This window comes from Astyanax mexicanus, chromosome 1 (genome assembly GCF_023375975.1).
Source record: "Astyanax mexicanus isolate ESR-SI-001 chromosome 1, AstMex3_surface, whole genome shotgun sequence".
Taxonomy (NCBI): Eukaryota; Metazoa; Chordata; class Actinopteri; order Characiformes; family Acestrorhamphidae; genus Astyanax; species Astyanax mexicanus.
The window spans coordinates 56,278,749-56,295,776 of NC_064408.1; the positions used below are offsets into that span (position 1 = coordinate 56,278,749).

General features: G+C 43.0%; 1 protein-coding gene across 1 annotated transcript in view; it reads right to left on the reverse strand.

The window, feature by feature from the left end:
• ift172 (intraflagellar transport 172) overlaps positions 1 to 17,028 on the reverse strand; it is an 88,450-nt gene that overhangs the window by 17,461 nt on the left and 53,961 nt on the right. Inside the window, exons 35-37 of the mRNA XM_022662765.2 lie at positions 6,206 to 6,335; positions 5,871 to 5,969; positions 4,536 to 4,645 (exon numbers count right to left, since the gene is read on the reverse strand). Coding sequence (XP_022518486.2) covers positions 4,536 to 4,645; positions 5,871 to 5,969; positions 6,206 to 6,335 — 339 coding nt within the window. The remainder of the gene's footprint in view (positions 1 to 4,535; positions 4,646 to 5,870; positions 5,970 to 6,205; positions 6,336 to 17,028) is intronic.

Sequence of the window (17,028 nt, forward strand, 5' to 3'; positions counted from 1 at the left end):
CACACACTGACTCACTCAGATAGAGACAAACACACACACTGACTCACTCAGATAGAGACAAACACACACACTGACTCACTCAGATAGAGACAAACACACACACAGACAAACACACACACTGACTCAGACAAACACACACACAGAGATACACACAACACACACACAGAGAAACACACACACACACACACACAGAAACACACTGACTCACTCAAAGAGAGACACAAACACACACAGAGACAAACACACACACTGACTCACTCAAAGAGAGACACAAACACACACAGAGACAAACACACACACTGACTCACTCAGACAAACACACACACACTAACTCATTTAGAGAGACACACACAATACACACACACAGAAACACACACAAACACACACACAGAAACACAAACACTGACTCACTCAGAGAGACACAAACACACATGGAGACAAACACGCACACTGACTCACTCAGAGACACACACAAACACACAGAGAAACACACACTGACTCACTCAGAGAGACACACACACACAAACACACACAGAGACAAACACACACACTGACTCAATCAGATAGAGACAAACACACACACACACACAAACACACACACACACTGACTCACTCAGACAAACACACACACACACACTCACTCACTCAGAGAGAGACACACACACAAACACACACACAGAGAGAGATACACACAACACACAGAGAAACACACACACACACACACACAGAAACACACTGACTCACTCAAAGAGAGACACAAACACACACAGAGACAAACACACACACTGACTCACTCAGAGAGAGAGACACACACACACACACACAAACACTGACTCACTCAGAGACACACACACACAGACACACACAACACGCACACAGAGAAACACACACTGACTCACTCAGAGAGAGACACAAACACACACAGAGACAAACACACACACTGACTCACTCAGATAGAGACAAACACACACACTGACTCACTCAGATAGAGACAAACACACACACAGACAAACACACACACTGACTCAGACAAACACACACACAGAGATACACACAACACACACACAGAGAAACACACACACACACACACAGAAACACACTGACTCACTCAAAGAGAGACACAAACACACACAGAGACAAACACACACACTGACTCACTCAGACAAACACACACACACTAACTCATTTAGAGAGACACACACAATACACACACAGAGAAACACACACAAACACACACACAGAAACACAAACACTGACTCACTCAGAGACACACACAAACACACAGAGAAACACACACACTGACTCACTCAGAGAGACACACACACACAAACACACACAGAGACAAACACACACACTGACTCAATCAGATAGAGACAAACACACACACACATACAAACACACACACACACTGACTCACTCAGACAAACACACACACACACACTCACTCACTCAGAGAGAGACACACACAGAAACACACACACACACACAGATACACACAACACACACAGAGAAACACACACACACACACACACACAGAAACACACTGACTCACTCAAAGAGAGACACAAACACACACAGAGACAAACACACACACTGACTCACTCAGAGAGAGACACACACACACACACACACAAACACTGACTCACTCAGAGACACACACACACAGAGACACACAAACACACACATAGAGAAACACACACACTGACTCACTCAGAGAGACACACACACAAACACACACACAGAGACACACACAAACACACACACACACAGAGAAACACACACACTGACTCACTCAGAGAGAGAGACACACACACACACACACACACAGAGACACACACTGACTCACTCAGAGAGAGAGACACACACACACACAGAGACACACACACTGACTCACTCAGAGAAAGACACAAAAACACACAGAGACAAACACACACACTGACTCACTCAGATATAGACAAACACACACACAGACAAACACACTCACACACACTGACTCACTCAGAGAGACACACAGAGACACACACTGACTCACTCAGAGAGAGAGACACACACACACACACACACACACACACAGAGACACACATTGACTCACTCAGAGAGAGACACACACAGAGACAAACACACACACACACTGACTCACTCAGAGAGAGACACACACACAAACACACACAGATACACACAACACACACACAGAGAAACACACACACACACACACACACACACACAGAAACACACTGACTCACTCAGAGAGACACACACACTGACTCACTCAGACAAACACACACACTTACTCACTCAGAGAGACACACACAAACACACACAGAGACAAACACACAACACGCACACAGAGAAACACACACACTGACTCACTCAGAGAGACACAAACACACACAGAGACAAACACACACACTGACTCACTCAGAGACACACACACAAACACACACAGATACACACACACACAGAAACACAACACACACACAGAGAAACACAACACACACACAGAGAAACAAACACACACACACACACACACAGAAACACACTGACTCACTCAGAGAGACACACACACTGACTCACTCAGACAAACACACACACACTTACTCACTCAGAGAGACACACACACAAACACACACAGAGACAAACACACACACTGACTCCCTCAGAGAGACACACACACTGACTCACTCAGACAAACACACACACACTTACTCCCTCAGAGAGACACACACACAAACACACACACAGAGACACACACAACACGCACACAGAGAAACACACACACTGACTCCCTCAGAGAGACACACACACAAACACACACACACAGAGAGACACACACAACACGCACACAGAGAAACACACACACTGACTCACTCAGAGAGAGACACAAACACACACAGAGACAAACACACACACTGACTCACTCAGATAGAGACAAACACACACACAGACTCACTCAGATAGAGACACACACACAAACACACACAGAGAGATACACACAACACACACACACAGAGAAACACACACACACACACACACACACACACACACACACACAGAAACACACTGACTCACTCAGAGAGACACAAACACACACACAGACAAACACACACACTGACTCATTTAGAGAGACACACACAATACACACACAGACAAACACACACACAAACACACACACACACACAGAAACACAAACACTGACTCACTCAGAGAGACACAAACACACATGGAGACAAACACACACACTGACTCACTCAGAGACACACACAAACACACAGAGAAACACACACACTGACTCACTCAGAGAGACACACACAAACACAGAGACAAACACAAAAACTGACTCACTCAGAGAGACACACACACACAAACACACACACTGACTCACTCAGATAGAGACAAACACACACACATACAAACACACACACACACAGACTCACTCAGACAAACACACACACACTGACTCACTCAGAGAGAGACACACACACAAACACACTCAGAGAGATACACACAACACACACACAGAGAAACACACACACACACACACACAGAAACACAAACACTGACTCACTCAAAGAGAGACACAAACACACACAGAGACAAACACACACACTGACTCACTCAGAGAGAGACACACACACAGAAAACACACACACTGACTCACTCAGACAAACACACACACACTGACTCATTTAGAGAGACACACACAATACACACACAGAGAAACACACACACAAACACACACACACACAGAAACACACACACTGACTCACTCGGAGAGACACACAGAAAACACACACACACACACACAGAAACACACACACACACACACAAACACACACACACAGAAACACAAACACTGCCTCACTCAGAGACACACACACACTGTGTCACAGAGAGACACACACAAAGACATACACACAAACTAACACACACACTGACTCACTCAGAGAGAGAGAGACACACACACATACACTGACTCACTCAGAAAGAGACACATACACACACTGACTCACTCAGAGAGACACACACACACACACACTGACTCACTCAGAGAGAGACACACACACACTGACTCACTCAGAGAGAGAGAGACACACACACACTGACTCACTCAGAGAGAGACACACATACACACACACAGACACACACAGACACATACAAACACATAGAGAGACACATACAAACACAGACACACACACACTCAGAGAGAGACACATGCAATCTGTGGAAGGTATGCATTTCCTAATATATCACCAAATCCTTGATGCAAGACAAAAGATTCTACAGAAGAATAATAACTCAAATCCATATCGAAATTCATCATGGACTACCTGAAGAAAAACTTACTGAACGGTCCTCACATCAGAGCATGTGTGACTATGGTTAAAAGAGTTGTCAGAATTAAATGATTTCTTCACAAGAGTAAAAAGAACCATGGGTGAAAAAAAATTGTCCAAGGATGGCCATGCTTTATATAATTGATATCTCAAATCTAAGTTGTTTTACTGTCAGGGATGATTAGCACACACACGACTTACCTTGGGTCTAGCTCTTTGGCCACTCTCTTGGCTTTGTTCCATTCTTCCCCCTCGATGAATGCATCTACAGCTTCCTTAATGAGATCAATGTTGAGGTAGAGCTCGGCAGCCTGTGGGGATGGAGAAAGTGGAAATTCATGAATATTATAGAGATATTTTCAGCAACAGCTAAAATCCTGCATTTCCACTTAATTATTTTTGCAATCTGTATCCATATTCTACCTATTAATAACTTAATTTAGAGATGGCTACTTCAAGGTACTGTGTGTATAAGAAGTTTCTTATTATCTTAGTACCTCATTTTAAATGTCAGGGCCTCTGTATTCTACCAATGAAGTATGGAGCAACTTTGAGCTTGTTAGTGGTGTAAAAAAGTGATTACTTTGTATGTGTATTAGGGGTGTGACGAAACACTAATATCACGAGACGAGATGCGATACTGGGTTCACGAGAACGAGACGAGGCGAGATTTTTAAATAAAATTTTAAAGAAAACATCAAAAATGAAAAATGGCTAGAAAACTACAGTTTTATTTATATATATACATATCACAAACTTAACAGACAAGTTTCTCTCACACATTGATTCTTTAAGAAATAGAAATACGAATAAGAATAAAAAATAAAAATCAAACTTTTCTTATATAGTGCAAACAGTAAGTGCAAACCACAACAAATCATAATAAGCCAATGGTTTGTGTTTTTTTCTCCTAAATTTCTTGTAATTTAACTATGCATAGCCATAACCAGTCATATTAAGACTATGGTTAGATTTTTTTTTCTCCTAAATCTCTTGTAATTTAATGCATAACCATAAGCAGTCATATTAAGACTATGCTTGAAGTGCAAACAGAGGCAGAATTTTTTTAAAATACAGTACAGAGCTAAGGGATTAGTAGGGCTGTGAATCTTTGGGACAGTAAGAGCACTGCCGCCTGGAGCTCATTAATTGTACCGCGGAGCTCATTAACTGTCGCGCGGAGCTCATTAACTGTCGCGCGGAGCTCATTAACTGTCGCGCGGAGCTCATTAACTGTCGCGCGGAGCTCATTAACTGTCGCGCGGAGCTCATTAACTGTCGCGCGGAGATTTTTAAATGTCCAGCGGAGCTTTTAGACTGTACCGCGGTGATTTTTAACTATATCGCGCTATGTCTTAATTGCGCTATGTCTGTATAACGCTATGTCTTAATCACTAGCATGCTAAGACTAAGGGAGCATCATCTAAAACCATTTTATTTCTGAATGCTGGGGTGAATGTAGGTGGGTCATTTGACACATTACTGATTCTATAGTTTCAGTAAACCCCAAATCCATTTCTTATGCAATGCACATACCGCTCTGTATTTTCTGTGCTGCACCAGGCATGGGCCGACAGCCTGGATGACATGAACAGATTTTTCACGTGATAAAAACTTGATGGCCAGTTCTGCTGCCTAAACAACATGAAACAGTAAAACATATTTTAGAGGTCTATTAATACTCTGTTACAATAAAAAAACGTGTTTAATATTGCTAAAATAAGTCTTGGTTTCTATTGTGGAGCATGCAGTCATGAATACACTACTGACTAGCTAATTTCTCACCCAATTTTCTCTGGGATGACTGGATTAAAACTTAGTTAGTCTAAACAAGACAAACTGTAAGCACACAGTATGCACAGAACTATTACCTTCATCTGACACTTCACCAACAGGGCTGTGTTGGAGGAGTCCTTCACCTTCAGGTAACAGTCTACTGCTCTAGCATATTCACCTGATTGCTCCCACTTGCAAGCCTGTTCCACCATGTCCTCAACTCCCCTGCATGCATGCATAAACATATACACTTAAATATAATGTAGAATACCTTGACTTCATTCAAAAAATCATCAAAAAGAGAAATTATTACTGAAGAGTTAGAGCCAACCTGCATGAAAAATGATTCATGTTAGGGTAGAACAGCAATTACCTTTTTCTCAGGATTTAATAGTCCTAGATTTAAAACTGCCTTATCATGGTTCAAATCATATTTAACCGAACATTATCAGTTTGTGAGGGTAAATGATATACCTTCCAATTACACTAAGCTAAGATATGGAATTCCACAAGGCTCTATTTTAGGACCGTTATTATTTACATTATTTATGCTCCCTTTGGGCAAAGTCATAAGAAAATGTGACGTTAATTTTTTTATTTCATAATTCACTGAGCTCAAACCAGACTCTGTTTTCCTAGGTGGTCGCAGTCAACGCTTGCAAGAACTGCGCCTCTTTCGAGAACTGCGACCTGCTTTCCAACCTGTAGTTCTAACAGTTCTACATGGACTACAAAAACCTGATTGGTTAATTCTTTACAGATGCTAACTAATAGTGATGGGCACAGCAGCTCTTTTAGATGAACTGAATCATTAGAATCTGATCACTAAAAAGATTTGTTCAATAGATTAGTTCATCTGAACGAATCAGTCGCAAACGACATAACACTATTTTTTTTTTTATATATATTTTATTTGTTCATTTTGTATTTTCCATAACAAACATCAACAGTTAAATCACAAACCCCAACCCGACAACCACAAATACAAACCACACAAAACAAAGGGAAAGAAAAGAGAATAAAAAAACAAAAAACAAACAAACAAAAAAAAACAACAGCTCGGCTCACTTTACTGTCCCTTGAAATAGTCCATTACGAGTTTCCAGGTTTTGTTGGGATGTTGTGCACCCTGGCCATGACTGCGTAAACGTTCCATTGAGGCGAAAGTAAGCATCTCAGACAACCAACGTTTAAAGGATGGAGCAGTGGACAATTTCCAGTCGAGGAGGATCAGTTTTTTGGCCACAACCATACCAGCCATTACCACTTGTTGTACAGGATATGGAAAAGCATCCAGTGATGTAGAGTAGCCACAAATTGCAGTTATAGGGTCAAAGTCCAACTGTACATTAAGAGCTCTTGAGAGCCAATTAAATACATTTGTCCAAAAGCCTTGCAGAACAGGACAAAATAAAAACAGGTGAGCCAAAGTACCCTCCTCTAATTTACATCTTTCACAAAGTGGGGATATTGAACTAAAAATTTTATGCAGTTTTACCCTCGAATAGTGCAGTCTATGTAAAACTTTAAACTGGATTAGTCTATACCGTGAACTTATTGAACATAGTGAAATCCTTTTTAAGCTTTCCTCCCATACCTCCTCTGTTATCTGACTATTAGTCTCCCTGGCCCAAGCCTCTCTGTACTGTGTGGAATCAGGAGTTGAAGACAAAACTGAAATAAATTGAGAGACCAGGTGTCTAGACTGGGGATCCACACAAAAAAAATTATATAGTGGATGATCATTTGGTTTAGATTCAAAATTAGGAATATTTTCTCGAACATAGTGCCGAAGTTGCAAATAGCGAAAAAAAATTTGAGAAGGAAGATTAAACTTAGCTTTAAATTGTATAAATGAAACAAACTTTCCCTTCATATACAGATCCCCTATGGATTTCAAACCTGCTCTTTCTAACAAAGAAAATGTCCCATCCATTTGAGAAGGTGGAAAATGGTGATTTTGAAGAATTGGAGTATAAACTGACGTTTTTGGCGCGCTTGTAAAAGATTTAATTTGATTTAGGATCCTAAGTGAATTATTAATTATGAAATTGTTCTCTATTAGTATTTTATTAGGTACTACTCTGGAAAACAATAAAACTGGTAGTGAGGACTTTGGGACTGAACTAGCCTCAAATTTTATCCACAATGGGGAAGAATCTGCTGCCAGTCCTACCGGCGAACCAAGTTGCCAAAAAGAGAGAGCCCTGGCATTTGCTGCCCAATAATAGTGTTTAAAAATGGGCAAACCAAATCCTCCATCTGATGCTGTTTTTTGTAGATGACTTCTAGAAATGCGAGGCGTCTTGTAAGCCCAGACAAATGGCAAAATAATAGCATCAAGCTGCTTAAAAAAAGAATTTGGCAAATAAATGGGGAGATTTTGAAATAGATACAAAAATCTTGGGAGTGTAACCATTTTTATTGCGTTTATTCGCCCAACCATAGATAATGGAAGTAATTTCCACTTGTCAATGTCTGCTTTAAGCTTATTAAGTGCCGATTGGAAGTTTAACTTAAATAAGAATTTGGGATTTTTGCAGATCTGAAGGCCAAGATAATTGAAATGCTCTCTAACTACTTTAAAAGGCAAGGAGGCGAGAAAATTATCATCTAAAGTTTCAGTAAGTGGCAAAAATTCACTTTTATTCCAATTAATTGTATACCCCGATAGCCTACCAAAGGAATCTATATAATTTAGAAGACAGGGAATCGAGGTAACAGGGTTTGAAACACACAATAATAAATCATCTGCATACAAATTAACCAGACTTTCCAGCTCTCCCATTTTAACTCCATGTATGTCAGGGTGTATCCGAATTCCCAGAGCAAGAGGTTCTAAAGCTATGTTAAACAAAAGAGGGGATAAAGGATCACCCTGCCGAACACCACGCTGAAGCAAAAATGGCCTGGACCGATCTCCATTAGTTAATATAGAGGATGACGGTTGTAAGTAAAGCATCTTAATACAATCTATAAAGGAGTCCCCAAACCCAAATTGACTCAATGTGTGAAACATATACGGCCATTCGATTTGATCAAAGGCCTTCTGAGCATCAAGTGAGACAATGGCCGCATTGTAATTGTTTTTGTGTGCTGCCGATATAACATTAAAAAGCAAACGCACATTACAAAAAGAAAATCTGCCTGGAATAAAACCAGTTTGGTCAGGATGAATAATTTCTGTTATGTGTTTAGCTAACCTTGAGGCCAATATCCTGGATAGGATTTTTTGATCCACATTAAGCAAGGAGATAGGTCTGTATGATGCAGGATCTGTTTCCTCCTTCCCTTTTTTCAATAAAAGGCAAATATTTGCTTGGTATAAGGAGTCAGGAAGCTTTTTGTTTTTGATGGAATCATTAAGCATCCTTAAAATAAGTGGACCAAGTTTAGCAGAAAAAGACTTATAGAATTCACAGCCAAAACCATCAGGGCCAGGCGCTTTACCAGTAGTAAAACTTCGAATGGCTTCAACAACCTCTGCCTGGGAAATTGGGGAGTCCAATGCAATTTTAGCTGATTCAGAAAGCCTTGGTAGAGTCAAATCATTAAAGAAAGTCTCCAAATCAGAATCTGTAGCTGAATATTTAGAGGAATACAAATTTGAATAAAATTCTCTAAACCTTTTATTGATCTCTTTATGGTTAGTGATTATTCTCCCTGAATGTGACTGTATTCTTAAAATTGCTTGTTTTGATCGAATTCCCCTAAGCTGTTTAGCTAGAAGCCTCTCAGGCTTGTCACCAAGTTCAAACTGTTGCTGTCTAAGTTTAAGTAAGAGATGTTCAACTCTCTGACTAAGGATAGAGTTATATTCATATTTAAGATGTAAAATTTTATTATAATCTGATGCAGAAAGAGAAGCTTGATAATTCTTTTCTAATATTGTAAGGTCATTCTCAATTTCAAGAAGCCGACGATTATTTTCTTTTTTCTTAGAAGATTCAAAGGATAAAATATGACCTCGAATGACTACTTTGAACGTTTCCCATAGAGTGGAATCAGACACATCTCCAGTATCATTGAATTCTTTAAAGTCTTCCAGCCAGATATTCATATAATTAATGAAATCAGGGTCTGACAACAGGTTCGGATTAAATCGCCAAGCATATGCCTGTTTAGGAAGGACACAATTTAGCTGGAGTGTGACAGGGCTATGGTCAGATATTAAAATATTATGATATTTAACACTATTGATCTTGGAAACTAACTCAGAAGATACGAGGAAATAGTCAATTCGCGTATATGATTTGTGTACATGTGAGTAATATGAAAAATCCTTAGCAGTTGGGTTATGCAGCCTCCAAATGTCAACCATATTTCCGCCTTTCATTAAATTGTTAAGAGTCTGAACTGAAGTCAAGGCGGGTGGAACCTTGGTAGATATTCTATCAAGATATGGATCTAGATAACAATTAAAATCACCCCCCAGTATAATGTTATCAGAAAAGGTATATGGAATTAAATTAAAAACCTTACGAAAGAAATCTGGGTTATCAAAATTTGGTCCATAAATATTAACCAGAGTAAGAGGAAGAGAGTTAATCTGACCAGAGACAATAATGTATCGACCCTGTGGATCAGCAATCATCTTCTCAAGGTGAAATGGGACACTTTTCTTAAAAATTATTGCAACACCCCTAGCTTTAGCAGAAAAAGGAGCTTGAAACACCTGTGATATCCAGTTGGCTCTAAGTCTAAACTGATGATTCGGGCCAATGTGTGTCTCTTGAAGAAAAATTATGTCAGCCCTTAAGGATTTTAAGTGTGAAAATACTCGTCCCCTTTTAACTGGATGACCCAAACCTCTAACATTCCAAGATGCTATCGTAACACCAGCGGTGCAAGTATCACTCTTAGATGTCATTTAACCTGGTGTGCGGATATAAGTTAACCATAATTGCAAGTGACAGAAACCGAGCAAACAAATAAACAGACAAACAAGCCAACAAACCCGTAGTACCACACCCCCCAAACCCATCCCTTAAACAGACTCACTTCCACCCAGAAGTGTCCGAAAATACCCAAATTATTAGGGTCGAAAGCCTAGCAGACTATATATCTAACTTAACTGCTAAACAGTAACTAAAACAACAACAAGGGGGCCCCAGAACTTAACAAAACAATGGAAAGAAAAATCCACTCAGTTATTATTACCCAACTACTTAACAATTACCTTCGAGATAAACATTGATAACCTAGCAATGCAGAAAAACAAACACGCATCCCAGTGTCAATGTACTTCCATAGCCAAAGCAGAAGAAAATACAAATGTAAAAAATAATAATAAAAAAATGGTTCGGCTATTTACCCTCTTTGTCGAGGAAGGAAAGCATCACACCCTGCATTGACTATAGGTCTGTACCAGTTGTGGAGTTCTTCAGCGCGGAGCTCACAAATGCCTTAGCTTCTGAACTCTCAGTGAAGCTGTGCGACCGTCCGTCGTGCTCAATGTGAAGCTTTGCCGGGTAGCGAAGCGAGTGCTTTATTTTGAGGTTTCTGAGCTCTTGAAGTACATCCACAAACTGTTTTCTTCTTTCCATCACGGAGCTTGTATAGTCCGAAAAAATCAAGACATTGTTACCACGGAATTGAAGAGGACTGCGAAGCCTCCGGAGCTGCATTATCTTCTCCTTAACTTGAAACAGGTGGATGCGGGCAATAATAGGACGAGGCCGGGCGCCCTCGGCCGGACGGGGCCGAAGCGACCGGTGCGCACGGTCTACCACCAATGGCAAGTTAAAATTTTCCTCACCAAGAAGCTTGGGCAGCAGCTCAGCAACAAAATCCGTGGGTCGTGTCCCTTCCGCTCCCTCTGGAACTCCAATGATCCGAATATTGTTGCGCCGTGAACGGCTTTCCAGATCCTCAATTTTTAGCTGAAGCGCAGTGTTGACTCCCTCCATTTTCTTCACGGCCGACTCCAGCGAGTCAATTCGCGCATCATGAACCGACACAGCCTCGGTGAGTGAACCCAAAGTTTCTTTAAATTCTTTCACCTCCGTCCGGACAGCTGACATAGTCTGTTCCAAGTTGCTCAGCCGAGATGAGATGTTGTCCAGCCCTCCCTGGATAGAAGTTTCCAGTGTTTTCGCCCAGGTTGGCGGAGAATCGCCAACCGCTCGACCAGACGCGGTAAGGCCGCATGGCGGCGAGTCTGAGGCTTGGATTCGCGTTTCGGCATCTTTGGAGGTTTTAGCCGTTTTTGGAGCCATTTCGAAGAAACAAGCGGTGCTAGATGTTATCAGAAGCAATTGAGTCTCGAAATTACTACTTTAGGTGGTGGAAAAAAGACCTTATATGAGCTAAATCTGGAGCCCCCCGCTAACACACGTCTACTCCATTTGGTGCTCTCTAGCGCCCCCCCACGACATAACACTATTAACTAACACACAGACACTATGGCAGAAGCTAAAAAGAGACCAAAGACGTCTGTTAAAGCCAGAAAGAGAAAATGAGAGCAGTACAGACTGGTTGTAGTTATTTTGTGCTTTTTACTTTCTGATGGAAAAAGTAGCTTATATTCAGGTGGATTTTTTCACTATTTTTGTAGCACATTTTAGTAGTGTTAACAGTCTACTGTAAATATATATATATATATATATATATATATATATATATATATATATATATATATATATATATAAATGTAAAAAAAAATATATATATATATGTATATGCGGTTTGTGCGTCTACATAAACAAAGGTTAGTGCACAAACTGCGTGTTGGTAAACAGCCACTGCTCCAAGGCGACAGAACAGCTGACTGTGAAGTGTCGCCCTCACTATCTGCCTTGTGAGTTTTCGGCAGTGTTCGTGATTGCTGTTTACATAGCACCATATGCTAATGCTAACAACGCACTGAAGGAACTTTATGACAACATCAGCTCGCTTTAGAACAAGCTTTCGACCACATCTCCATCATGCTGGTCCCCGCATACCACCCCCCGCTGCGACGCTCCAAAATCACACAGAAGATCATCACTGTGTGGCCCAGGGACGGCAACGCTGTGCTGCAGGGGTGCTTCGACTGCACAGACTGGCAGGTTTTCAGGGAGGCTGCTAAATGTGAGGGGGAGCTGGATCTGGAGGAATAAACATCTGCTGTTCTTGGGTACATCAGCAAGTGTGTGGAGGATGTCACTACCACCAAAACTGTGACTTGCTACCCAAACCAGAAGCCCTGGCTGAACGCAGAGGTGCGTTCTCTGCTGAAAGCCAGGGATGCTGCCTTCAGATCTGGAGACTCAGATTAACTCAGGAGGGCTAGAAGAGAGCTGACTGTTGGAGTTAAGAGGGCAAAAGCTCCATATGCTCAGAAAATCCAGGGACACTTTTCCTCCCAGGATCCACAGAGCATGTGGAAGGGCATCAAGTGCATTACGGACTACAAATCTAATGTTGCACAAAGCTCCAAAGACCCATCCCTGCCTGAGGCTCTCAACAAGTTCTATGCCCACTTTGAGAATCCTGACACCCCCCCAGCACCAGACTCCCACACTCACCAAGAAAGGTGCCCCTCAGCGTGACACCAGCAGAAGTAAGGAGGACACTGAGGAGGATCAACCCCCGGAAAGCTGCTGGCCCAAACAGCATCCCCGGAAGGGTACTAAGAGACTGCGCAGACCAGCTCTCGGACATCCTTGCCGATATTTTCAATGTGTCCCTCATCCAGGCAGCTGTCCCCACTTGCCTGAAGACCACCACCATCATCCCAGTCCCCAAGAACTCCGCAGTGACAGGTCTGAATGAATACCGGCCAGTAGCCCTCACTCCGATAGTCACAAAGTGCTTTGAAAGACCCACATCAAAGCCACCATCAACGTCACTGTGGATCCACACCAGTACGCATACAGGAAGAACCGATCCACCCCCACCTGGAGCAGAATGATTCCTACGTCCGTATGCTCTTTGAGGAATCATGGTGTTAAAAGCAGATGTGAAGTCCACAGACACTGATAACCAAACTCTCCTCATTCGGACTGAGCTCTTCCCTTTGCAACTGGGTCCTAGATTTCCTGACCAACAGGCTGCAGTCTGTGAGGATTCACAACATCTCCTCCCCCACCCTAATCCTCAGCACTGGATCCCCTCAGGGCTGTGTGCTGAGCCCCCTCCTGTTCACACTGCCCACATATGACTGCTCACCTCTCCATCCACACTGTCATATTGTGAAGTTTGCGGATGACACGGCGGTGCTTGGATGCATCACGAACAGAGATGAGTACAGCTACAGGCAGGAGGTGGAACACCTGAAGGATTGGTGCAGAGAAAACAACCTCTGCATCAATGTAAAGAAGACGAAGGAGATGATTGTGGACTTCAGAAGGGGCCAGCATGCCCATCTCCCCCTGCACACTGGAGGATCTGAGCTGGAAGTGGTCGACAGCTACAGGTACTTGGGTGAGCACCTGAGCAGCAACCTCACCTGGAGCAACAACACTTCCACTCTGGTCAGGAAGGCACATCAGCGGCTATACTTTCTCAGGAGGCTGACACGAGCTGGACTCGGAAGCGCAGTCCTCACCTCCTTCTACAGATGTGTGGTGGAGAGTGTTGTGTGCTCCAGCATCAACGTGTGGCATGGAAGCTGCTCTGCTACAGACAGGAAAGCTCTGCAGAGGGTGGTGAAGGCTGCACAGAGGATTGTTGGAGTCAGCTTCCTCAGCACCACGGACATATACACCTCCAGATGCAGGAAAAGGGCCACCCGCATCAGGAAGGATCCCACGCACCCAGCACATGCACTTTTTGTCCCGCTCCCCGCTCAGGCCGGAGGCTGCAGAGCATCAAGTGAAAAACAACCAGACTTAGAAACAGCTTCATTCCGGAAGCTGTAAGACTCTTAAACTCCACCTAACAACACACTGCACTGACACACAAGGACAAATTACTGTTTACAAACACTGTCACTTTAAACCGCACTGAGACACTTTATCTTCTAATGCGCTAATTCCATATCATGCTGCTATAGCAAAACTTGCACTCTGCACTTCATGTTGCTACTACCTGTCTACTCTCTCTATTTATTTTTTCTTTTTTGCGGCATTTATCTTATCTATTTTGTATATTCTATTTTTTATTGTATTCTTTATTTTATCTATATATCTATTTTAATAAAAGCTCCTTTTCTCCGTTTCGCGTTTACTCGCCATGATCACGCAGCTGAGAAATTTTTGTTTATTTAACACTCAAATCTTCAGCGTCTGCCTTCAGAGTGCTGATTTGCTCCTGGGAAATTCAGAAAAAAATCTGATTGGTTGTTGCATGGTTGTGGAGAGACATGCCGAGAGACGTATATAAAAAAAAGTCTTCCCCGGGTCCTGAGCAGTCCTGACTATCGCTAACACACAGAATGTGTCTAAACAATAAGCACAAATAAAACATTAAAATTTTGTCACCAGCGAGCCAGATACCAGAACCAGATAGGGCTAGCTGGACAAACTCAAACTTTTTAGCAAACGCAAATTAAAGTGTTATTTCCTCTGTAGAAAGGAAAAAAACAGCTGTTGGGTGGGAGGTGGGGTTGTGGGGTGGAGACAGAGGAGCAGGGCTAAAAAGGAAAACATGTGTGTCTGCTATGGCCCTTTCTCTCTCGTGGAGCAAAGAGGTTCAACTCACTGCTCTTCCTGCTCTGCCCTGTGCTGAGTGTAAGTGTCTCTCGAGCTCTGCCCTGTGCTGAGAGTGAGTGTCTCTCAAGCTCTGCCCTGTGCTGAGAGTGAGTGTCTCTCGAGCTCTGCCCTGTGCTGAGAGTGAGTGTCTCTCTCGTGCTCTGCCGTGTGCTGAGAGTGAGTGTCTCTCTCGTGCTCTGCCCTGTGCTGAGTGAGTGTCTCTTGAGCTCTGCCTTGTGCTGAGAGTGAGTGTCTCTCGAGCTCTGCCCTGTGCTGAGAGTGAGTGTCTCTCGAGCTCTGCCCTGTGCTGAAAGTGAGTGTCTCTCTCGAACTCTGCCCTGTGCTAAGAGTGAGTGTCTCTCAAGCTCTGCCCTGTGCTGAGAGTGAGTTTCTCTCATGCTCTGCCCTGTGCTGAGAGTGAGTGTCTCTCGTGCTCTGCCCTGTGCTAAAAGTGAGTATCTCTCAAGCTCTGCCCTGTGCTTAGAGTGTCTCTTGTGCTCTGCCCTGTGCTGAGAGTGTCTCTCGCACTCTGCCCTGTGCTGAGAGTGAGTGTCTCTCGAGCTCTGCCCTGTGCTGAGAGTGAGTGTCTCTCGAACTCTGCCCTGTGCTAAGAGTGAGTGTCTCTCGAGCTCTGCCCTGTGCTGAGAGTGAGTTTCTCTCATGCTCTGCCCTGTGCTGAGAGTGAGTGTCTCTCGTGCTCTGCCCTGTGCTAAAAGTGAGTATCTCTCAAGCTCTGCCCTGTGCTTAGAGTGTCTCTTGTGCTCTGCCCTGTGCTGAGAGTGTCTCTCGCACTCTGCCCTGTGCTGAGAGTGAGTGTCTCTCGAGCTCTGCCCTGTGCTGAGAGTGAGTGTCTCTCGTGCTCTGCCCTGTGCTAAAAGTGAGTATCTCTCAAGCTCTGCCCTGTGCTTAGAGTGTCTATTGTGCTCTGCCCTGTGCTGAGAGTGTCTCTCGCACTCTGCCCTGTGCTGAGAGTGTCTCTCGCACTCTGCCCTGTGCTGAGAGTGAGTGTCTCTCGAGCTCTGCCCTGTGCTGAGAGTGAGTGTCTCTCGTGCTCTGCCCTGTGCTGAGAGTGAGTCTCAGAGTCTGCTATCCTAAACAGTGCTGCTTCACTGCAGGAGCACTTGGTTACAGCGTTCGTTCGCTTTGTAAGTGCACGCACCGAACGGTTCAATAAAATACAGAGAACCATTGCATCCCTACTAAACACATATCTAAATGTTACTAGAACAGATTTCCTGCACCTCTGTAACATTGCAAGGCTAAGAAATGCCTGATCCCTGCATGACACAGAAAAATGAGTACAT